Raw genomic sequence first — 24049 nt, 5'->3', positions numbered from 1 at the left:
TTCATAGAAGAATCTTTTGATCAAGAACCTGGAGTTTTAGAAAGTGAAGTGAAAGCTGCACTCAAAGCAATTGGGATATCAATAGAGATGTTTCAAGCTACTAAAACTGAGTCCATCAAAATCTTAACAAGAATTTGTCAACAAATAATGGAAAACAAAACAATGGCTCACAGACTGGAAACGCTCAATCTGCATTCCAATTCCGCCCCCCCCGCCCCCGCCCCCGGCAAAAGGAGATATCAAGGACTGCAGCAACTATCGGACCGTTGCATTAATTCCCCATGCAAGCAAAGTGATGCTCAAAATTCTACAACAAAGGTTCTTACCATATATGGAACAAAAAGTGCAGATGTTCAAGCTGGATTCAGAAAAGGAAGAGGAACTAGATATCATATGCAAATTTATGCTGGAGCGTACCAGAGAATTTCGGATGAAAAATAGCCTATTTCATGTATTATAGCAAAACTTTTGACTCTATGGATCATGACAAGTTATGAACAGTTTAAAATAAATGAGTATGCCGTAATACCTGTTTGGATTGATGTGCATACTGGACAAGAGGCTATTGGGACCAAATATGGAGAAACAGAATGGTTTCCATTCGGAAAGGGTGATAGATAAAGATGTATTTTATCTCCCTATCTGTTCAACTTATATGCAGAACATATCACAAGGAAAACTGGACTAGATTTAGACAAAGGTGGAGTGAAAATTGATCCAAGGAACATTAACAGTTTAAGATCTGCAGATAACACACCACATTAGTGGGAGAAAATGGTGAAGTCTTGAAATGACTGCTGATGATGGTTAGAGGGGAAAGTGCCAGAGCAGGATTACAGCTGAACATCAAGAAGATAAAAGGAATGGCTACCCAGGAATTATACAACTTTAAGGCTGATGATGAATAAATTGTTAGATTTTCTATTCTTTGGCTCAATCATCATCCTAAGGGGAGACTGCAAACAAGAAATCAGAAGGAGATTTAGATTTAGAAGGGCAGCCATGAAGGAACTGGAAGATCAAGATAATTCATACTATGGAATTCTATGGGATCAAGATAATTCATACTATAGAATTCCAAATACCCATTACTATGTATGGATGTGAATTTTGAATAATGAAGAAAGCTGACAGGAAGAACATTAATTTGACTGGAAAGGAGATTTATGGATACCATGGACTGCCAAAAAGGACAAATAAGTAGGTTTTAGATCAGATCAGACCTGAATTCTCTCTAAAAGCTAAAATGACAAAAATGAGGCTATCGCATCATAAGAAGACAAGAATTGTTAGCAGTCATTCCCCTTCTCCCTATTAAAAGGGCAGTTTATGAACATGAAGTATCATAAACTCATATTTCCTCATGTGCTTAAGCATAGAATACTGCCTGCTAGGAAGAACAGAAAATTACCAGAAGGTGTCAGATAGACTAACTGCCCCTCCACACCCTGGAGAAGCACTTAAGTGAAACAAACAAGTCTTCCAGGAGTTCTTACTTTTTCTCATCAACACCTTTCTGTACCTTCCCTGACCCACCTTTCCAATCAGGGCTATTCAGGGCCCTGATAAGCCCTTCCCACCTTGCAGTTGCAGGACATCAAGCACCCTTCTCACTTATAGTTCCTCCCAGATATGTATAATCAAACCTTTACCACTTTGTTTCACCTTCAGACAAGCCAATTAAGCTATTGTTTTGGGGGGGGCAGGGTATAACTAGGCTGCCCAGCCATATGCTGTGTGCTTGGCTCCATATGCACATCCTCAGACGCATGTCTGAACCTTCTTCTTACCATGACGCGCTGGTTGCTCACGCTGCTGTCTCTATGGATATCCTCTGTCTCCTAGACTGGTAAATATCGCCCTACCTTGAACTTCTCTCTCTCTTCCTGATTTTCTCATTAGCTCTGTGAGTATGCTGTGTGTGATTTTCTTTGTGTTTGCCTTTTGTTGCTCTGTTAATAAAGAAACCTTTCCTTTAGATCATCTGCCTGTTCATTTAGGAGTTTCTCTAAAGGAACAATCCTGGTATACATTGGTGGAGATTCCATTACCCTCCTCTTGCTGTGTCTCCTTGAATGCTAATTCCTCCAGCTCACAAGGAACCCCCCCCCCTTTGGGGGGGACAATGCTAGACAAAGATGAAGGCCATAAGAAAAGAGAAAAACTTAGTAAAGGAAGCCACAGCCTTCAGTTTGCAAGATCTAAGGATGTTTTGGAGACGTGTGTAGGGGGGTGGGGTGGCGATTTACCTCAGTGTGCAAGCATACATATTGTGAAACGAAATTTGGATTGAATTCTGAGAGTACCGGTAGCAGTTTTCCAAAATTAATGCACACTCTTAAAATGCAAGTTGAGCCTGTCCCCAGGACCAAAGTTAGAAGCAGGTAACTCATGCTCTACCACCAGGCTTGTAGGATGCCAGGTTCAGGAGTGGGCTTCATGGGCTCTTGTTTGTGAGCTATTCGTGGGCTACCTATTCTGTTACGTCCTTGGCAAACAACAAATAGTACTAACTAAAGGCCTAGGTGTAATATTCTAAGGCTGTCACCCCCTGTAATACTCATTGATGCGTAGTTCAATTTCTTGATATTAGTACATATCCATTATTCTATAAATATAGAAGTTTGCTTGTAAATTTATAAACGAATACAGATTTACAGATCCTGATACTTAAATTGATCATGCAAGCATAAATCAGAGGGAAATCATGCATGTAAATTGAAGTCACAAAATGAGCTACAAATACAATAAAAATAAAGATATTCAAAAGCTGACAACATGAGAGAGATACTCTAATGGCAATACTCACATGGGGCAGCATTTTCACTAGCATAAGCTGTCAAAATTCAGGTTACATTTGAGATTTTTCAGTCATTGTTTCATAAAATTGACACTTTGTAGGACAAAAGTATTGGCCTGTGCAGGAGTTTAAAATGTACTTGAAATGTTCCGTCACTGTTCAGTGCTATTGTGGAAATGAGTTTATTTGGGATAATGTTGAACTAGTGACTTCTAATGTGGTAAACTAGAACACAGTGAATTACAATTCAGTTTTATGCATGTGTACTTACACTTTCCTGCAGCTGTAGAGCCTCCACTGATTTCAGCAGGGCTGGAGCACAGCTACTGAGCAATAATCATTGAAAGGAATGGAGGATTCATAGCAGCAGCATTGGACTGATTGTACACTGGGTGTTTGTATTACTTAATATCACGCTTTATACATTCTTTGGTGGCATCCATTTAAATATTTACTTTTGTAATTGAAGCTACACCAAGGAAACAATACCTTTTAAAATCTCTATGGCTTCTGGAAATATGCCATCCAGTCTGGGCAGCCCAATTTCTTTGTTTAACATTGAACAGCTCGTTAAAATACCCATGCACAGACTAGGAAGGCAACTTGAAAATTTGCATCACTTCACTTAGAACATGAAAACCTACTTATGTAAGGAGAGAAGTTTTAAAATAGGAGCTTCATACCAGTTTTGATTTCTGGGTATTTCAAACCAGTTCTTTTAAACAGAAATCCTATGTGCATAAAAAAAAACTGAGGAAGGCTGAAATGTGAGTCTAATTCAACCTCCAATGCAAGTACCTTTGAAACCAAATTTTTATTTTTCACACATGCACATCAGTAGCAGGAGAAGGGCTGATTGGCACTTGTTGTGGCATCGCATGTGAATTTAGTTTTAGTATGCAAGTATAAGTTGCTTGATGTAAATGTAGGCATTGACAGTGGAAATGGTTGAGGACTGAAGATGCTGAGCAGCCTATATAAATTCATATTTAGTCTATCCATTCTCATAATTGTTCCCTTATCCATTGATCTTTCTAGGTCATAAAGCAGAATACATGACCACAAGGTAAGACATTGAAAACTTTTGCATGTAGGAAGCTATAAATCTAGTACAGCTCTCAAAGTGGAAAATGTTCATCTGCTGTATAGGATGAATGGAATCAGCTGGATAAAGGCTACTGCAAGAAGGGATTTTTGCTAACTACCCATTCGTAAGCCCGCTGAAGTGTTCTTGAGAGCTGGGTTACTTTACGTACCAAACCTATTTCAGAATATTTATTCATAAAAATGATTATATTTAAAAGTAATTATGTTATATTCCTCTGATATACTATGCATAATAATCATAATATATTATGGAAAGAAATATTTTGTGGTATTGACTCCGTGTTGTTTTAATCATGAATGCTAATATTTAAATGTTGTGTGAAGCTGCTTCTTTTCCCTTAGATGTTCCCCTGTTTATATTTTATTTACTACCTACATTCCCTTTCTCTCGGGCCTCATGATCTTTCTCCTGTAATCCAAAATTACAAGAAGCCCACAGCATGGTCAGAGTATAAAGCTAACAGTGCAGTCTTCTAAATTAATGGGTTTAGAAAAGTGTGACGCGGCTGAGGATGGCACTGTATTTTGTTTAATGGTCATTTTGAATGTTTTTCATCAAAGTACTGCAAGTAGGCCTCACACAACATTTCTTGTCACAAAGGCTGCGGTGGATCATTATTAAACTGAGGCAGATCATTATATTCAGGTCTATCCTGGAAATCTTCCTTCTTAGTTGATCAATATAATGTTTCTTGAACACAGGATAAAAATATAGTGTATACAGTTTGATTAAAGGATTCACTGAATGCCAAGGATGGTTGTTATGACAAGCTCAGAGGGAGTAGTTGCATATATGCACAGCTAACACTCAGTTTATAACAAAATTACAAGAATACAAAAATACCAGCAAGCATTGGAAACGCATCCACCTACTTGACTATACACAGTGGGTTTTTGGATAAAGACTTGATTCAAACAGCTGAAGCTGACCCATATCACAATAAAAGGTACATTCTTTCAGACCACTGTAAAGTGCACAGGTAACAACAAAATTAATGACCATGTTTTTTACATTATTATTGATCAGTACACTCAATGTATTTGTAGTTAGTTAATGATTTTTGAAGGTGCTCGTATTATTTTGTAGATCCAGAGAAGTTAGCTGTGTTAATCTGTAATAGCAAAGTAGTAAAGAGCCCAGTAGCACCTTTAAGACTAACCAACTTTACTGTAGCATAAGCTTTCAAGAACCACAGTTCTCTTTGTCAGATGCAGTTCTCTTCGTCAGACCTTATTATTTTGTGACTGCCGTATTTACTTTCTCCATTTTGCTTTTCTCTGTTTCTAAAAATACTTATAGTCGAGGACGAAGGAATTCCCACACAAGACACCAGGTATGATCCTAGTGAAATGAAAGCCACTGCACTAGTTTTGTCTGGCCTTCTGTTCTCTCTTTATAATTAAGGGCTTTTTTCATTCACAAATGAGAAGAGCATGTCATAGCTACTGCTCAACCCTCACACTAAGCTTCCATTTACAGGGACCCCAAGGGTGCCGAGGTTCATTTACACTAAGTTATGTTACTCCATGTTCTTACAGTAATGCAGGATTTGAGTAGTTTCTACTTTAGTGAGGTCAAAAATTTCTGCTTTTTTTGTAGTAAAGTTCACATCAGCATAGGAACCAAAGAAGGAGACAGAGCTATGAAAATTATATTTGGGATATGAGCTTTAAAGAGACAGAGCTCCCTTCTTCAGAAACTAGTAGGAATGGAGAACTCGGAGCCTTTATATACCAGCCAGAAGGCGGGAGGGGTGTTACAAGGAAGGGCATCAGGATGCAAAGGTACAGTGCAGCTTGATTAGATGACAGGGATATAGCAAAGAAAGGTGTCAGGATGCAAAGGTACAGTGGTACAGTATAGCTTGATTAGAGCAGAAATTAGCATCTGTAGTGAGATAAGAATGAACACCATTTCAGCAATCATACATTGTAATCTCCCCTTGAATTTTCTCTGTTTGAAGACAGCCATTTTTAGATCAGCAGTGGAATATCCTGGAAGATTAAAATGTTCTCCCACTGGTTTTTGAGTGTTGTGATTTTTCTTGTCATATTTATGTCGTTATTCTTTTATGTAGGGCCTGATCTGTTTGCCCAGTGCAGAGAGTGGAAGGGCATTGCTGTCACTTGATAGCATATATTACATTGGAATGATCCTGAGATAGTAGAACTGGTATTGTTCAGTCCAGTGCTTGTGCTGTTGGGAACAGAGTAGGCATCTTGGTTTATTGCAGGCTCAGGTCCCAAAGTCCATGTCAGTGTTGAGAAGTACATTATTCTGAGTGAGAAGGAGTTTAAGGTTAGGGGGCTACCTCTGGGCAAGAAAAGGTTTGCCTCCCAATGTCTAGCGCAGGTTGCAAGTCATTAATGATGCTTTGAATTGGTTTGAGATGTGAGCAGTATGTATTGTCATACCCTGAAAAACTTGTTGGTCTCCAAGGAGCCACTGGACTGAAATCCTGCTGTTCTGCAGACCAGCATGGCTACCCAGCTAAAACTATGAAAACTTTTAAACAGAAAAGAGAGAGAAATTGCTTTTCCCCATTGCATCAATGGAACAGAGAGATTCCCCCATTAGGATTTCATATGGAAGGCTTAGTGGGAGCAGAACGCAGCCAAACGGAGAACTTTTGTCAGGGTCGAACTACACATGACTGGCAGTTTGGTGCTCTGTCCTGACAGCTTTTAAAAATCATCTTAATGGAACGTAGCTGTGGGAGCCTGAAATCCAGAAGGGAGGGCTGGCATGCTTAACCTTTTCTCTTCCTGCCACTTACCTGCCTCAAAGTGACTTTCCACAGATGTTTTTCCCTGTGGCAGAAAACATATGGGGATCATATGAGAAAAAATTATCCTTGTGAATGATGTCGTTTCATTGAGAAGGGCCACTGAAACACCTAGAATTGATTATTTGCTTGTAATTATTTTCTCATAGACAGGTCAGAAATCCTGAATGGTGACTTTTGTGAGAGGTGTTGAAAATATGAAAATGTTAACAGGGAGAATGATTATTATTATGATCTGATTGTGCTGTAGAAATGCATTAGTAATACATCCATTTTAATCCTAGGATTTCTTACAGCTGTCAGTAGTACCCCTTTAGTCATTTTGCATCTTTGCCTGTCAGCAGTGAATGCAGTTTATTTATACATAATGTTTAATTTTGAGTCATGTGTTTTGGAAGACTGTAATATTCCTATGTATCTTCCTTGAGTTGCCTGATTGAATTGCTCTTAGTTCTACTTGAAGGAAAGAGAAATGAACATGACCCATTGGTCTGCCATTCTAGACTGTGCCCACAGCAAAAGCAGCCTTATTGGTTATCAGCTTGTGTCAGATCTTATTGGCTTAAGATTGTTATGGATTTAAAACTGCGAAGATACTGAGCTCTAATGAAAAGCAGTTCACATTGCAGAGGTAATCTAGCAGTCTCTAGCTTATTATTTATAGTAAATTCTTACTGATTTTTTTTCCACCTTCCCTAGGACTCTGGAAAAGTAATTCCTCTCATTGTAGAAAGCTGTATTCGATTTATTAACTTATATGGTGAGTTCCAAATGACATTTAATTCAATCCTAGTTATTTTTATTAAGTTATTGTGCGTAACTTACCATTATTCTTATGTCAGTTTTCCCCCCTATTTAGAATATTGAGTCTTAGCACCTAATTTATCTCTCATTATTCCTCTTGGGATTTTTTAGGCCTTCAGCATCAAGGCATTTTTAGAGTGTCTGGATCCCAGGTGGAAGTCAATGATATTAAAAATTCATTTGAAAGAGGTAATTATATTTTCTTTGAAACATATATTATTGTATTTTTTCATATCAGAAAGATGAGATCCTAACATTCTAACATTTTAATAGAGAATCACTTTGTATTCTTGGAAACTTAATAATTACAGCATACAGTGGTGCCCTGATAAGAGGACATCTCTTGGGAAGGTCAGTTTGTTCTGTGGAGATCCAAAAGTGCAAGAAGAAATGAAGCATTGTACTGCATCAGATTTTTGCACTCTTGTCCTTCTGCAGACTGCATCAACCACCTGTAATTCTCTTGGGCTGACATGGAGATTCCCTGTTCATGGGTGCATGAACCTTGCAGCAATTAGATGTACTGAATAAACACATCAGAAGCCAATTGAGAGGCATGATGCAAACATTCCCATTGGGCTGTTTTCTACAACTTTTTTTTCAATGCAAGGATTAATCGCATACAGTGACTTTCCAACATACGGGTATCACTGGAATGAAATGCAATCCTATTAAAATGTACACTGCTCAATACAGTCCTCCCAGGACTTGACTAGAGCTTCTTTGAACTGTCATACCACTTTTAGTGGGAATATTGTAGGAAGGCGTCTTAATTTAGTCATGCTGATTCCGAACTGCCTTTTGAAATGGTACTGTTGATGGGTCAATAGTTTGATGCATTTTTCAGATGTTTGAATCATCTAATGGCAAGGTAGCTTATGTAGACTGGCTCACCACAATAAAATGTGGACTAAAGCTTGGTAGGAGGTATGTGCTAAATAAGAAAGCACAAAATAAGCAGACAGTGGAGAGCACAAAACAAGCAGACAGTGGGACTTGGAAAGTCAGCAGTATACATGAAATATATTGAATATACATTAAGGTGCAAAGTGACCGTTAATGATTGATAAGAGCAATGTTGAGCCAATGACTATTGGTGTGTGAAAATCTAAAGACTGGTACTTTACTATTCTACCCATTACTTGTTTCTCTTGGCCATTATGCCTTTGTGCAGGGAAATATCTTAGGAAATAGGACATACCTAAGAAAACTTAGTTCTTAGGAAATGTCTGCCTATTAACAAGAGCTTATCAAAGGCATTTAGAACCCGAATACAGAAGCTTAAATGCCTCTGTATTTGGGCTCCTGCACTTATTTCAGATTCTGATAAAATAATGGTAATCATATTTGTTTAAAAGAATAGCAGTTAAATACTTATGCCTCTCCTCCCTCTTGGGATCAGACTGGGCACTTTCATATTCACAGTTGAATATCATTTCTGAGTTAAATAGGTACGGAAAGGTAGAGTGAGAACCAGTCCTGTAACGAATATGAGAAAAGGTGGAAATGAGTTCAGCTACACTCTCCAATACAAGACCACAAAAACATCAAACATACCGGAACCTGTACTGTAGCAGATTATTTTGCATAGCACGTGGGTTTATAATAAATATTTGTTGGCCAAATCTACTTATTATTACTATATTTTAAATGTTATACTAGGACAACTAGAGACTTCCATAGTAAGTGTTTTATCAGTGCAGAGGTACTCAAGTCTAAGCCAGTCTAAAATTTCAACATTTTTACCTTCAAAGTCCTAAAAATCTTGTAGGTCCATCTAATTCTCCCATCTTCGCTGCCCACCTACCTCCATTATGTTAATATGCAATTTCTTCCTTGAGCAACTCCACCACCACCACCCCCGCTCATCATTTTCCCCATGGCTCATAGCCACCCATCTGCTTCTTCATTTACAATGTGAGTTAATACTAACTGCAGCTGCAAGGACTTGCTACCTCTAACTGTTCCATTTCAAGTTAAACCCTAATGTGCAAAAGATCTGATCCCAGTAAGACTTTTAAAATAGATTGTGCCCTCCCTTTTGCTGGAGCCTTGCACTCTGTATAAGAAAGAAATAATAAATTACAGAATACATGTTGAGATTTTAGTTAATCTCTGCAGATCATTCTTTTTAAATCCCTGTCTCTTCCCCATCCTACTTCCTATCCTCTGCCTCCTCATTTCTTCCTTTCTTTCCAGCTGCCGCCAGCACTTCTTTCCCTGCCCTGGCTAGAAAGTGTCTCTGTGTTCTGGTTGCTGTCTCTTCCTAAGGCCCAAGGTCTGGAAGGAATAGCGCACACAGCCTTTGTTGTTCTTCATAGTGTGGGACTCCCTCACCTAACACTCAGTCTCTTGTCTGCTTACTTCTGGCAATTGCTGTTTTCCTGCCAGCAAATGAAAAATTGCACCCCTGTTTCTAATTTGCACAGTCCTTTCAGACATTCTGCACATTATAAATTGCTTTAGAATTACTCTGATTCAGGTGTGATGCATTTCAGAATAAGTACCGATCTAGACAAGATCCTTCATCAGAACTTCCACTTTTTTTGTTTGTTTGAAAGCAACCAGAGGAGTGAATAAGACTAATATGGTTAATCCTTCCCTCCAAGCCATTTCCTTGATCTCAATTTCTACTTCACCTCCACAAATGCAAGTATTTTTCCTTGTGGGGCAAAAAGCACCTTTAGGGATAGATAGATTGTACAAACAGCTCATGGGAAAAGATTTGGAACCCCTCCTCCAGTGATGTGGCCCCAATCGAAGTAATCATACACAAACACACAGTCCTGTGGCTGCTTTTAAATTCTTTTTTAAAAACTGTTAAACGAATTATGGATATCCTTTAATCTCAGCGGGATTGGTCCTAACTGCAAAGATTTGGTGACTGGTAGAGGTTATTGAGCCAGTGTGGTGATGTGCTTAGAGTGTAAGAGTAGGATCTGGGAGGCTCAGGCTGGAATCCCCATTCTGTCATGGAAGATTGCTGAGTGACCTTGGACCAGTCACTCCCTCTCTGCCTAACCTTCCTCACAGGGTTGTTTTGATAATAAAATGGAGGAGAGTCCCCACTGGGGAGAAAGGTAAGGCATAAATAAATAAAATAAAAATCTGCAGTTATTTAACTGAAGACTTAATTTTCACTAGCTAAAATCAAGACAGTTACCCTACTACCAGTGTCATTTAAAGCATGCACATCTAGTCTTTAAGTTCGTGGACTTCCACACTGAGGTTTGGCATTGAGAATCCAGTCCTTGTAGTTGCAATATACAGCAGTGCATATATTCTTGGAATCTCTTTAATTACCTTTTTCAGCTCCAAAGAAGATTACAGCTTGAAGAAATCTGTATTTGTTTTAGGATGTGATTTGACTGAAAATGACTATAAAGGTTTATTTAACTAACGCAGAAATTCTAAAACCATTTTACTCTAGAATAGTTCAGCTTAGTTCAGTGGACCACCCTTGTACATTTGTCCCAATATAGTCTTTCTGAACTTAATACTTAAGGCATTGCTAGGCTGTATAATTAAAGGGAAGGTTTATTTTAGTCAACTACATTCATTTTAATCACAGATGGTACTTAGGAAACCAGTCGTTATTTATTTACCACGGCTCTAAATCTTGTGTAGTAAAGTGCTGTTCAGCTAGATGGCCTGTGAGTATTTAACTTGATTTATTTTTGCAGGTGAAAATCCTTTGGCAGATGACCAAAGTAACCATGACATTAACTCAGTTGCTGGAGTACTGAAGCTCTATTTCCGAGGGCTGGAGAACCCTGTCTTTCCCAAGGAAAGATTTAATGATCTTATTTCTTGTGTCCGTAAGTTACATTTGTTCTTATGGTTTCTCAAATTACATTTTCATAAATATAATAGCTGCCCCCCAAAAGCAGATAATACCCCAGATTTTGTAAAATAATTTACTGATATCTATAGATATATTTGGGCATCCAGTATTGCTCAGGCATGTTTCTAGCCCCTTGTTCCATAGTTGACTGGGACCAGCATACCTGTGGGACTGCCTCTCGCCATATGTACCCCGGAGAGTGCTTAGATCAGCGGATAAACATCTACTGGTGGTCCCTGGACCCAGGGAGGCTCGACTGGCCTCAACCAGAGCCAGGGCTTTTTCAGGCCTGGCTCCAACCTTGTGGAACTCTCAGTCTTCAGATACTTGGACCTGCCAAGATCTTTTATCCTTTCAGCGGGCCTGTAAGGCACAGATGTTCCAACAGGCATATGGCTGAGGCTAGTGTTGAATCCATCTAATGAGCCTCCCTACTGTTCTCCTGTCAGCGGGGGGGGGGGGGCTGTATAGTCATCTCAAACCCCCCCACACACACACGCACATGAATCATAATCTGATCAATGACGGCTGTTCTTCCCTCTTCCCTCCCCCCCCCCCAGTGTTTTATTGGCAGGCGTGAATGGTATGGGCTGCTATCTCAAGAACTGTGTTTTATTGTATCATATGAATTGCGATGGTGATGTGGTTTTACTCTGGTTTTAAATGTATTTTATATCCTGTTGTAACCCGCCTTGAGCCCGCTTGTGGGGAGGGGCTAGAAATTGAACAAATAAATAAATAAATAAATAGGAATAATATACAGTGCAACTCTATATTGCGTTCCATCTGCATTTCTTGAGTGTTGTACTCAAATATGCTACTTTTAACATAAAGTATTTTTATTCAGATATAACTAAATGATAACTTTTTGTATTAACATCACATGTGTCAAAACAATCTCCAGAAGTCCTATGCATTCCATTACCTTTTCTTTCAGTTCATAGGATCAGACACTCAGCCATGGCATTTTTGAGACTGGTAGGATTCAGCTAGGATTGATTGTTCAAACTAGGGGAGTGCACCCCAAAAAATAAATTGGTAAATCTTTTTTTTTTTTTACTGAATCTGAGAAAAAATTCAGACTTCCCCAAATTCTGAATTGATTCTCTAATTCAGTTCAGGTATTTCCAAAAAAATCCAGCCATTGTTTTCTATGAGAAAATTACTCTGGGGACTATCGAGTGGGCTTGAGGGGTTATTTTTCAACCAAACTTCACCAAATTTGAGAGAACCTACTCGTGACTGTCCTCTAAATACCTTGTAAGTTTCCAGAAGTTTAGACCACGGGGGCCAATTTTATAGTCCCTCAAAAGGTGCCCACACCCACTCTCCATTATTCCCTATGAAAATAATATCTAGGGGCTATCCAGGGGGCTGTGGGCGGCATTTTTTGTGAAAACTCCACCAAATTTTCAGGGGACCTACTCTTGACTGTTCATGTAAACAATATTGACTGAAATTTTAAAAAATGGTTCTGCTGCACACCTCATACAGCCATATCCTCCACTGTCACATAGTCAATAAAACCTGAGCTGTCTCCTTGTACATTACAGGAATAGAAAATCTCTATGAGAGGGCTCTTCATATACGTAAACTTCTCCTGACTTTGCCCAGATCTGTCCTTATAATACTGAGATATCTCTTTGCCTTCCTCAATCAGTAAGTATCTTCCTGTCACAGCACTCTGATAGTCCATGTAAAATGTCTATTTTACCTTCATTTCAACATAGATGAGAGTATTTCAATTGGCAGCAGTTTTAAAAAGATTAGGATTAGGTTTTTCCGTAACGAAAAGGTGTTACTGTATTGGAATGAGAGTGATCACCTGAACATGGGAGTTTGGGAAGAATATGAAAAAATAAAACATCCATATATTTGTATAAATTGCAAAATGTAGTTCTTCAAATAGATTTTTTGTTTGCAAACTGAATTTCAGCTCAATAAAAAATAATGCTGTTATGGTAATGTATGGTTTCACTCACCAGAAATGAGTTTTGAAACTTTAATACAACTCTTGAGCATGGGAAATCATGATGAATACAAAGAAATATCAGGAACTACAATTTGTTCCTCTTTCTTTAACAGATGTTGCTATGGTTCAATGACTGTGTAACTGATCACTTGTTTACTATCTGCATCTAGAGGTGGAATTTGGTATCAAAACCCACAGCAAACAAGAGGAAACACAAGCTGAAGTGAAGCATGGGATATCTGATTTATGTCCATTTATTCTCTTGCGCAGACACAGACTGTTTTAGCCAGGGTAAATGGCCAAAGAGCCTTGCAGCCGCAGCACGTTAGAAGACATGCCCCTGTGGGACACTCACACCTCTTTTCCAGCTCCACCCCTCTTGCCACTACAGCCTTCCTTACTTCCCTTTGTTGCTCTCAACAGTGACCTTGCTGCTAGTCGTGCGAACAGATTTATGAAATGCTCTCAAGAAGTGATTCCTTGTCATTTAATTAGTTAGGATTAACATGGGCGGACTGATTATCTTGGAGATGTTGGTCATCAGTGAGTGGCCATGGCTTGGTAACACAGCACCTGCTTTACATGTACAGAAGGTTTCAGATTCAGTTTCTGGCATTTCCAGTGAAAGGCTTTCAGGGAACAGAGGCTTCTCTGTGCCTGAGACCCTGGAGAGTTGCTACCAGAGTAGAAAATACTGGGAGAAAACAACAGAGATGTAATATAAAGTAGTTTCATATATTGATTGGCCAGTGGATATTACCTGTATTGTCGCCCTAGCAACAATGGAAGGTGATGGTTGCTTATTTCAGTCTGGAATTTACTTACAAAGGGCTTTGTAGAAACTCCAAAACTGAATGTCTTGGTAGAAATTAAAAGGCTTGAACAAATGCTAGGAGGTAACATCAGGGGAAGGTCTCTATGCCCAGTTCGTTGGCCTTGCTGGGCAACTGGTTTGCCGGTGTGTGAGATAGGATGCTGGGCTAGATGGACCACTGACATGACTCAGCATCTCTTATTGTTAAGAACATAACATTTTGTTGTGTGCTCACTAAATAGGATTAAGTAATAAGAACACACACACCCTTTACAGAGCAAAGATTTTGGTAGAGATTTTCTATAATGATTGCTTATTCACAAGTGCAATTATTGTCTGGCCTTCCTTCGGAAAAAAATAAAATATTGATAACCAAATTTTTTGACAACTGTATTACAGCAACATAAAATAGATTATCAGTGTATGTTCTTTAAATAGGTAGGATTTTTTTAAAGGTCCGACTGTATATTATATGTCTTAAGAATAGTCAAAATGTTCGGATTAGTTTCATACTGATGAATTTGTCAGCAACAACTTGGTAGAGTGTGTATGTGAGGGAGGGAGGGGTCTGAATCCACACTACAGGACTATTGTCAAAGGTTGTTTTTTTCAGTTAATTATAGTTTACAAAAATTTAGATAAAGAGTTTCTTTCTTTGATGTTGTGTTGGGTATCCGTTTTATTTTGGATAGAGATTCATTCATATTCTAGGTGCATAGACATGTATGACTTAAAATTTCAGGTGTTTTGGTTCCTTTGAACTGATATCTGGATGTTTCAACTTTTGTATTTTATCTGCAGCAATAATATTTCCCATAAAATGTTAGAAACTTATTTTGAATGGAGTCACTGGTATCATCTCATCTGGCAGGAGAATACCACTGTTGATGTGCATTTTCTAGTAAAGATTGAAATGGCAACCTTCAGTCTTTCCTATCAAATGCATCTCAACTATCATAAACTCCCTTTTGAAACCTCCAGCAGAGAAATTCCCCCAGCTACCTAGATAACCTGTTCCGCTGTCCAATTGTAATTATCGCTAGCAGTAACAGTTTTCTTAAAATTCAACAAAAATGTAACTTTCGCCTGCACAGCTTTAAGGGCTGTGAGCAATATGTGGGGCTCCTTCATGTATATTTGCTGTCCCAGAGTCCATTGCAAGAGTCCATTGTTTGTAGCCTTTCCCGCATCTGAGGCCCACCCCAGCACCCCCACAGTGGCAGACCTTGTTGTAAAGTTAGCACCAGCTTTGTCAGCCTGTTGCGGCCAGTCTGCCAGCCACTTGGATCTGAATTGCTAGGAGAGTTAAATCCTTCCGTGCTTCTGATGCTGAACTTCATGAGGAGAAGTAGGGAAAAAACATGTTAGGGAAAAGTAAGGAATAAGAGTTGTGGAGAGACCTGTGCGTAGAAAAACAGAAAAAGAGGCATAAGTGAAAGATCAATCAGATCTGAAATGGTGCAGAGGATGCATTATGGAGTGCTTAGGGAAGAAGCAGCAGGCAGCTCTGGCGGAGACAGAAAAGGACTGGCAATTTAAATAATCCCTGTGGTAGAGCAGAGAAAGAAGAGAGCGTGTGCTATGAGACCAGGGGTAGGAAGAGGAAAACAGAGAATGCTTTTAAAAGAAAATGGTTTAAATTGTAATAAATGCTTTCTATAGTTAATATAACAACGTAACCCTTCTTAAGTTCTTAACAGTATGAGTGTGGGTTTTACAGTCTGGCCATTGCAACTAAAAGCTTGGGGCCACTGGTCCTTTGCTCACCATTTCTGCTTCTCATCATTTTTTGGCAAAACTGCAGATCTTTGTTGAGATGGCTACTTTAATTTTCCCTTAACCATGTCTGTTATTCTTTTTACTTATAACTGTTGAGTCCTTTCAAAACTGTTGATGCAGTGCTTTATATATGTTGCCTGGGTGTTATGTTGCTTCAGACCTGTATCTGTATCTTTACTGGTTATTCTCAAAGAGTACTCCATATATTTTCATGTTATTGCCAGTCAGGAAAAGTTCTAATTCAGGTTTCTTTAATGATATTTAAGTACGAGATTAAACAACAAAACGGGGTGGTGAGAGTAATATACCTGTTTCAAAAAGTCAAGCAAAAACCAAACCCCTTCTTATCTTTTGCCTCTTTTTATTTTTTTTAAAAGCCTATCGCAGTACAGTGATGAAAATATGATGGATCCTTACAACCTGGCCATTTGTTTTGGCCCAACTCTGATGCCTGTTCCGGACATACAAGAACAGGTGTCATGTCAGGCTCACGTGAATGAAATAATAAAAACTATCATCATTCATCATGAAACCATTTTCCCAGATGCTAAGGAGCTTGATGGCCCAGTTTATGAAAAATGTATGGCAGGAGATGATTACTGGTAAGACAGAGGATGTTCTTTTCAGTCTTTTATCAGCATCAGCCTGACTCTATTTATGTATGAATAACAAGACTGACACATACCTGAAATTCTGTTTGGGGTCCATCGAAAAATTAAAATTGTTGCTTAGTTTAGCGATTGTAGAGTGGGTTGTTTTTGTTGTTGTTGTTTTGCAACTCTGCTCCCTTTAAAGTTTTACATAGATGGGGAAAACATTCATCCTCAATAGCAAAGTTGTGTAAAATTAAAATTTTATATAGATTTGTTGAAAATTTGCCCCTGCAACTGTGCTAGTTCCCAAATTAGGGGCACTTCAAATGAAATCCACAAATGAGACCTAAGTGCTTTTTTCTATAGCAGAAAGTTGTTCCCCGTCCTTCTCCCCCAAACCAAGTACAGCGAATGTAGTCCTCCTTGACCTGGTTCCCATTGACTATTTAAATTGGACTCCACCTCATATCTTTCCTGCTCATTCCTCTGCTGGAGTTCAAAAATGTGTACTGTTTGTTTTAGGCCAGATACATATTGTGAAAATACTGTGATTATCTGCAGAAGCAGTAAGTTGGTAGGATAGTTTGTGTTTGTACATGCTGTCAAGTTGCAACTGACTTATGGCAACCCCAGCAAGGGGCTTTCAAGGCAAGTGAGAAGCAGAGGTGGTTTGCCATTGCCTTCCTCTGCCATCTTCCTTGATGATCACCCTTCCAAGTACTGACCCTTTGTAGCTTCCAAGATCTTATGAGATCGGGCTATGCCATGCTGCCTTCCCTCCTTATGATAGGTTACTGGATGCTACTAATGAGTCATATATCCAACCACAAAGTATTAACTCACATGTTTTGTCTCTGCAGTGATAGTCCTTATAGTGAACATGGTACCTTAGAAGAAGTAGACCTGGATGCCAGTACAGAACTGCACACCAGTGAAGATGGTATGACCTGTTTTATGGTTTGTAGAAAGAGGCTGTTTTCCTCAGAACAGCCCATGTTAAATGAAGAATGTCTGACATAATATCCTTGATTCAAAATTTTTCTGCGTAATTTTTGTTTTTAACACTGCTCTGTCTGTCATTAACCAGCTGTTTCCTTGCTTCTTTCCTGGTGAACATAGTTACAGGAAGGTCAAGTGAAAATTTTCTGCATCCATCAGCACATAATTGTTTTTAGTGCCATTTTATGTTCTAAATGCCATTTTAAATTCTGCAAGATGTGCTACACTTGAGTGATTGTTTTACTTTTTGCTCTCTGTGCTAAAAAAGCAAGGCCCCTTTTTTCTCATGAGTGTGGATCAGTTTCCTGCAAAGATTAGCCCCACACTCTTGGACCTGTTACGCAATGTCCTTGCTCCAAATGATGTAGGCACTTCTGTTTTATTTCATTATTATTTTTGTTTCATTTAGGCCTTGCTTTTCTCCTGTGTGGCTCCAAAGTGGTGTATATCACTCTCCTCCCTTTTTCCCTCACAACAACTCTGAGTGGTAGGTGAGGCTGAGAGTATGTGACTGGCCCAAGGTCACCCAGCACACTTCCATGACAGAGCGGGGACTCAAACCTGGGGTCTCCCAGATCCCAGTCCATCACTCTAACCACTACTCCACACTGGCTCTCTATCTGAAGCTCATGCTTCAATAAAACAATTTTAAGGTGCCCCATAACTCTTTTACACTGCAATAGGCTACTATTTTGGAATCCAGACTGTAGAAGTGGCCCAAACATGCTTTCTTTCATAAGCATTTTAATTGCTGTAGCTTGGATGCCTGGATGTCTGGCATAAGCAGAATTGGATCAACTTTTTATAAACTACTTAGATTGTACAAGTGTCCCAGCCCTCCCGCCTTTCATAAATCTACAGGATGCTTCATAAAGCTTCATAAACCTGACTCACTCTGGTCAGCTATTTGGTAGGGGCGGAAATAGCAAGCGGATGGTCTGAATTAAGTTGCTCTTCCTGCTTTCATTCATAAACTGCTGATTAGTAGGGTTCCTGCTTGCTTTTAAAGAACTGCATGTGCTCCACTATCAGCATCGGATGAGACTTGGAGTCTGCAAGTGTAATACCTGTTTGAATATACCACTCCTTATTTAACTACAGAGATATGTATGAAAGCCTGTTTCCTTGGGTATTACAGCTCCTGAATGAATCAAGGTGACTGTTGCTTCTGTTCTCTGTGCAGTACCTTGAGCACTGTTGACCCTTCATAAATATTAAAAGAAGCTACAGTATGCTCAGTAACAGCTTTCTCTTGCCCAAGAAATGGAAAGCAATTTAATTCTTCTAGATGTTTTAATAAACTCAGATATTCCCAATAACAGTAGAATTCCCACAATTCAACACTGAGCTGCTTTGAGTAACAGCATCAACATTTACAGGAAATACAACTTGCTTTTGGCTAAAATGAAAAATGTAACCCCAGTGCCAGTCCATCACTCATATAGCACCAGCACCTCAGTACCCTATACCCACTCTGCACAGATGATGTAAGTCAATAAGACCCCATGAAAGGCAGACAGAGAGGCCTGAAGAAGCGGGTTCGGTCCCCTTCTGCAACCACATTCCTTGTGCTAAACATGCACACAGACAGGAAAGATCATTAGTCCAGGCACAGTGCTCCCATTCCTCAGCAGCCCCAAGAAATTCCCCTGAGCAACAATTCCAATTATGACTTTAATGTTTCTTCCTGTAATACACAGTCAAGTGATTTTTTCTTACTTGCTTTGAGTGAAGCCACAATCACATATTCCAATGTTACTAAAGAAGTTGGGACTTTTAAAAGTTACTTCATAATACTTTCATTGTAGTATATCTTTAAAGATTCTAGAAACTTAGCATCCCATCATTCCAATCTCTCAAAGATTTAGGTCAGAATAGGAAGTAGCTGTAAATACAGCAATCATATGCAATTGCATTACAAACAATGTGAAGCACAGGCCGAAATATTTTCCTAGGAATTTGTCTCAGGAGTGAATTCACTTAAATGGAATTTCATCAAATTGGTGAAATAACTGCATATTAGATGCATCCAGCAAGTAGAGCAAACAGTTCATGATGATATCTGTTTTCAAAAGGAAATAACAGGGAATTTCCCCCAATGGTTGAATAATTGTGAATATAGAATTCATACAGAAATGTATGAGTTGTTATTGGCATACCATGCTAACTTCTGTATTCATAGATGGAAGGAAACAAAAAGTGGTTCTTTAACTGTAATCCAAGAGAGAAGTTAAAACGGAATTAGTTATTTAGATGGAGTCATGATGTTAAGGCACCTTTCATCAAATTGCTTTGAAAAGCTGTTGTAATTTAGTGCCAAAATGATCTGAATCTGAAAAATATGTTCCAGAAACTTTGGACCAGACCCTAAATCAAAAGCATTTAGAGGAGGTTCATAAAAGAATACTAGTGTTTCCAAATAAACATCCAAATAACCAATATAGTTGCTTATCCTGATATATAAAAGGCAAGCTGTATTGCTGACAGGGCACTTTCCCCCCGGTGTGCCTGTGTCGCCAATATGGCTTCCAGAGGGTGCCATTGCAGAAGGAAGGCCTTGCAAGCCGATCCCTCCCCCCGGAGGGCAGACAGCTGCTGATTGGCCAGGGAAGGGGTGGTGGGAAAGTCAGCAACCTCCCTCCCCAGCTGATCAGCGGGAAAGGGGCTGCAGGCGAATCAGCTGCGTCCCTCCCCAGCTGATCTGCTGGCAGAGGGAAGGGCCCACCCATTGCACAGCCCTCCACTTGGGGCGAGCAGGCAGCAGGACAGGCGCTTGCACCTCCCAACCCTTCCCCACCATGATCAGGGTGCTGGGGAGGGGGCAGTGCCCAGCCCCACCACCCTACCCTCCTCCCCCCACCCCAGATTGGGGCACTGGGGAGAGGGCAATGCCTGGCCCTACCATCCTGCCCTCCTCCCCCCGCCCCAGATCGGGGCGCAGGGAGGTGTCCATGCCTGGCCCAGCCACCCTCCCCTCTCCCCGCTGCGATTGGTGTGGAGAGAGAGGGCAATGTCCAGCCTGGCCCCCCTGCCCTTTCTAGAGCCTATTGTATTTTTTGCCACAATGGGCTTTGTTGTTAGTTGATTATATTGTATTCACTTGCAGTATGTAATCTGCCTTGGATCTCAGTGAGAAAGACAGAATAACAACAATTTATATAGATATAGATAGATATAGATATAGATATAGATATATATAGATACACACACACACAAACACACACACAATTATATATACAATATGTGTGTGTGTGTATAATAAGTCTAATAAATAAATACATACATACATACATAAATATTTGAACCACACCTGACTGGAATGCCATGTGTTTGTCCCTATATGTATACTGCTGTGGCAGCAAACAGTATACTTACGCTAGAGCGTTCCATGCTTCTAGCTGTCTTACAAATCCCAAGACTTTTTTTTACTCTGCTTATCTCATTACAAATATTTGAAATGTGCAGAAAGGGTTCCACAATGTCTAAGGTAGCTGGCTGTATGCCTTCTGAGATTTGTAGATAAATACTTCTGGATAAATACAGGTTTTTTTCTCCTCCTTTATCTCTTTTTGCTTTTAATAGTCATTCAAGCTATATGTTTTTTACTACTGAAAATCATTTTTCAGGTTTAACATCTTCGTTGTTTGCTTTTTCTTCACAGAATGTGAACCAATAGAAGCTATTGCCAAGTTTGATTACGTAGGAAGATCTGCGCGAGAGCTCTCCTTCAAAAAAGGAGCCTCTCTACTTTTATATCATCGAGCTTCTGATGACTGGTGGGAAGGAAGACACAATGGGATTGATGGCCTCGTACCTCACCAATACATCGTGGTTCAGGATATGTAAGCAACAATTCACTGATACGAAATGCCTGAGTTCATCTTCGTTCTTCTGTGCCTCCACACATGGGGACTGCGCAGGCGCAGGCCAGCCGCCGGAGAATTTTCTAGAGCTTCCATGGCTCCGAAGGGGCCGTTTGTCGCGCGCCTCAGCGACCATCTTCCCGCCCAAACGGTCACGTGATCCTCCAGCGACCAACGGCCCCTTCCCTCAGTTCTCTTCTTGCCGCCGCTTGGAGAGAACGTGAGCTTCGTTGCTCTGTGCTTTTGTGCTTCGTGCTTTATTCTGACTGATTGCTTGGCTTTTGACTTCGGACTTCGTGACCTCGACTATTCTTCGGATCTCGTTTTGGACTTTGTTGTGGACTCGGTAATTTGACTCGGACTGTTTTGACCTTCCTTTCGCGTGCCCCTGAAGATGGCCTCTAAGGCTCTCTTCAAGCATTGCCTGCAATGCCACACTAAAATGGCCAAGACCGATGGCCATGAACTGTGCCTGTTCTGTTTGGGGGAGACCCATAATGTGACGGCCTGTAAGATTTGCCAGGGCTTCACCAGCAAGGCCCGGCAGGAGCGCAAGGCCCGACTGAACTCCTCCCTGTGGCAGAAGGTCATGTCCGGAGGCGCTCCGTTGCCCTCCTCCAAGGCCGGCCCAAGCCCCTCTGCCGAACGGCATTCGAGAGCTGGCTCAGTGGCCTCCGCGAGGTCGGGGTCGAAACCGCGTCCCCCGAGTACCTCGGCGTCGAGAGCGGCCTCTCCAGCGCAGGGACCGGTGCGGCCGCCCCGTAGCGCGTCATCTACCAGGTCGGATCCGAGACCAGCTTCGGAACCGAGGATCCTGGTACCGAGTCCCCGGTCGGAACCGACGACCGGTTCGATCCCGATCAAAGCGAAGAGGTCGAAGCCGAGGTCCCCTTCGAAGGCGAGGAGCGCGTCGGTTCCGAGGTCTTCTTCGGAACCAGCAAAGAAGAAGAAGAAGACCAAGCATCACCGGTCGCCGCGTCCCGCTCCTCAAGAGGAGGTCATCGTGCTTCCTCACACGCCTTCCCCTCATCTGGGCTCCCCGGAGCCAGAAGACATCTCCGTGCCAGTGCCGGATCCGATGGCCTTCGAGACGGTGCCCGCGGAATTCTCGTCGGGGCCGGAGCCGAGCCCGCGCCGTCGGAGCCGACCATCGCTTCCCCTTCGGTCGCCGAGGCTGGAACCGAGCCCGTCTCCTCGTCGGAGCCGTCCGTCGCCTGTCCGTCCGTCTCCACCTCCGGTCGGTCGTGAGCGGCATGGTTCCGGGGACAGTGTCCGATCAGTCCGGTCCACTGCGTCCCGGCATCGACAGGCTTCCTACCTCCCCTCGCCATACCGTTGCCAGTGGGAAGGGGCACCTGCAGGCTTCTCCGTGTCGGAACCGAGGCCTTCGACATCGAGGTCGGCGTGGGCTCCCCCTCCGCTCCAGGTTCCGGAATCCCAGCTCGGTTCCGATGAGGAGGATGTCGAGAGCTTTGGCGGCTACCGGTCGGAGTCCTGGTCCGAACCATCGCCAGCTGAGGAGCTGGTGCCATCTGCGGACTCCCCATTCGAGGACCTCCGCATCTACGCCGACCAGATGGCAAGAATGGCCAAGGCTCTCGAGATGGACATCTCTTCAGCAGCCCCGAAGACCAAGGACAAGCTCCTCAAACGTATTTACGGGGATAATCCGGCGTACGTTGGGTTTCCAATGCTCGAGGGTATTGAGGAAATCGTGGAGAAGGTATGGCAGGTGCCCTGTGATCAGCCTCCAACATCCAAGAGGATTGAGCAGCTCTACAAGATCAAGCAGGGTACCTGGCCGGCACTGGTGAAACACCCTCCACCTTCCTCCTTGGTCACGGAGGAATTCAACCCCCGACGGTCGGGTCACTCCTCGGTGCCTGCCGATAAAGAGGGCAAGAAGCTGGATGCCATGGGCAGGCGCCAGTACATCGTCGCTTCGCTGGGTCTGAGGATTGCCAACTACCAGACCATCATGGCAGGGTACCAGCTGTACCTCTGGGAGAAGTTGGCATCCTATACCCGGGACCTTCCACCTGAGCAGAAGGCTGTGGTGTCCCTGCTGCAAACAGAGGCTGTCCGGCTGTCTAAGCAGCAGATGAATGCCGGGAGCCACGCTGCTGACACTGCTGCTCGGGGGATGGCTTCGGCGGTGGTCCTCAGGCGCCACTCCTGGTTGCGGTCTACGGCCCTGTCCCAGGAGGTGCGTTCCAGGGTGGAGAGCATGCCCTTTGAAGGGGACTCGCTGTTCTCCAAATCGACCGACGAGACCCTGAAAAAGAAAAAAGAGGACAGGCAGACGGCGCGGTCCTTGGGTCTGGCTCCAGCGGACAAGCCCTCCTCCAGGCCACGGTACGCTCCCCGGTCCGGCCCTTACCACTACCAGGGCAGATACCAACATCAGCGGCCGGGCTACCAACCGTATCCTGCCTACCAGCAGCGGCCATACCCTCCCGCACAACAGCAGAGGAGGCGTCGGCCCTTCAAGCCTCGCCCGTCACAACAACCGGCCCAGCAGAAAGATCAGCAGGGCGCCGGGAGGCAGTACTGACGGGTCGCGCCAGCCGTATTCCCGAACTTTTCGGACAGACTTAGTCCACTCCTCTCTGAGTGGGAGTCAATAACATCTGACTCATGGGTCTTAACTATTGTTGAACTGGGATACGGGCTGGAGTTTGTTGAGCT

General features: G+C 41.9%; 1 protein-coding gene across 1 annotated transcript in view; it reads left to right on the top strand.

Annotated features, from left to right (window-relative positions):
* SRGAP1 (SLIT-ROBO Rho GTPase activating protein 1) overlaps positions 1 to 24049 on the top strand; it is a 67369-nt gene that overhangs the window by 32891 nt on the left and 10429 nt on the right. Inside the window, exons 10-18 of the mRNA XM_054987887.1 lie at positions 3839 to 3866; positions 5208 to 5241; positions 7393 to 7453; positions 7609 to 7686; positions 11181 to 11315; positions 12895 to 13000; positions 16284 to 16508; positions 17360 to 17439; positions 21160 to 21340. Of these exons, the coding sequence (XP_054843862.1) occupies positions 3839 to 3866; positions 5208 to 5241; positions 7393 to 7453; positions 7609 to 7686; positions 11181 to 11315; positions 12895 to 13000; positions 16284 to 16508; positions 17360 to 17439; positions 21160 to 21340 (928 nt within the window). The remainder of the gene's footprint in view (positions 1 to 3838; positions 3867 to 5207; positions 5242 to 7392; positions 7454 to 7608; positions 7687 to 11180; positions 11316 to 12894; positions 13001 to 16283; positions 16509 to 17359; positions 17440 to 21159; positions 21341 to 24049) is intronic.

Source organism: Eublepharis macularius, chromosome 9 (assembly GCF_028583425.1).
Source record: "Eublepharis macularius isolate TG4126 chromosome 9, MPM_Emac_v1.0, whole genome shotgun sequence".
Lineage (NCBI taxonomy): Eukaryota > Metazoa > Chordata > Lepidosauria > Squamata > Eublepharidae > Eublepharis > Eublepharis macularius.
Note: the sequence above shows the minus strand (reverse complement) of the source record. Positions and strands in the feature narration are given on the sequence as shown.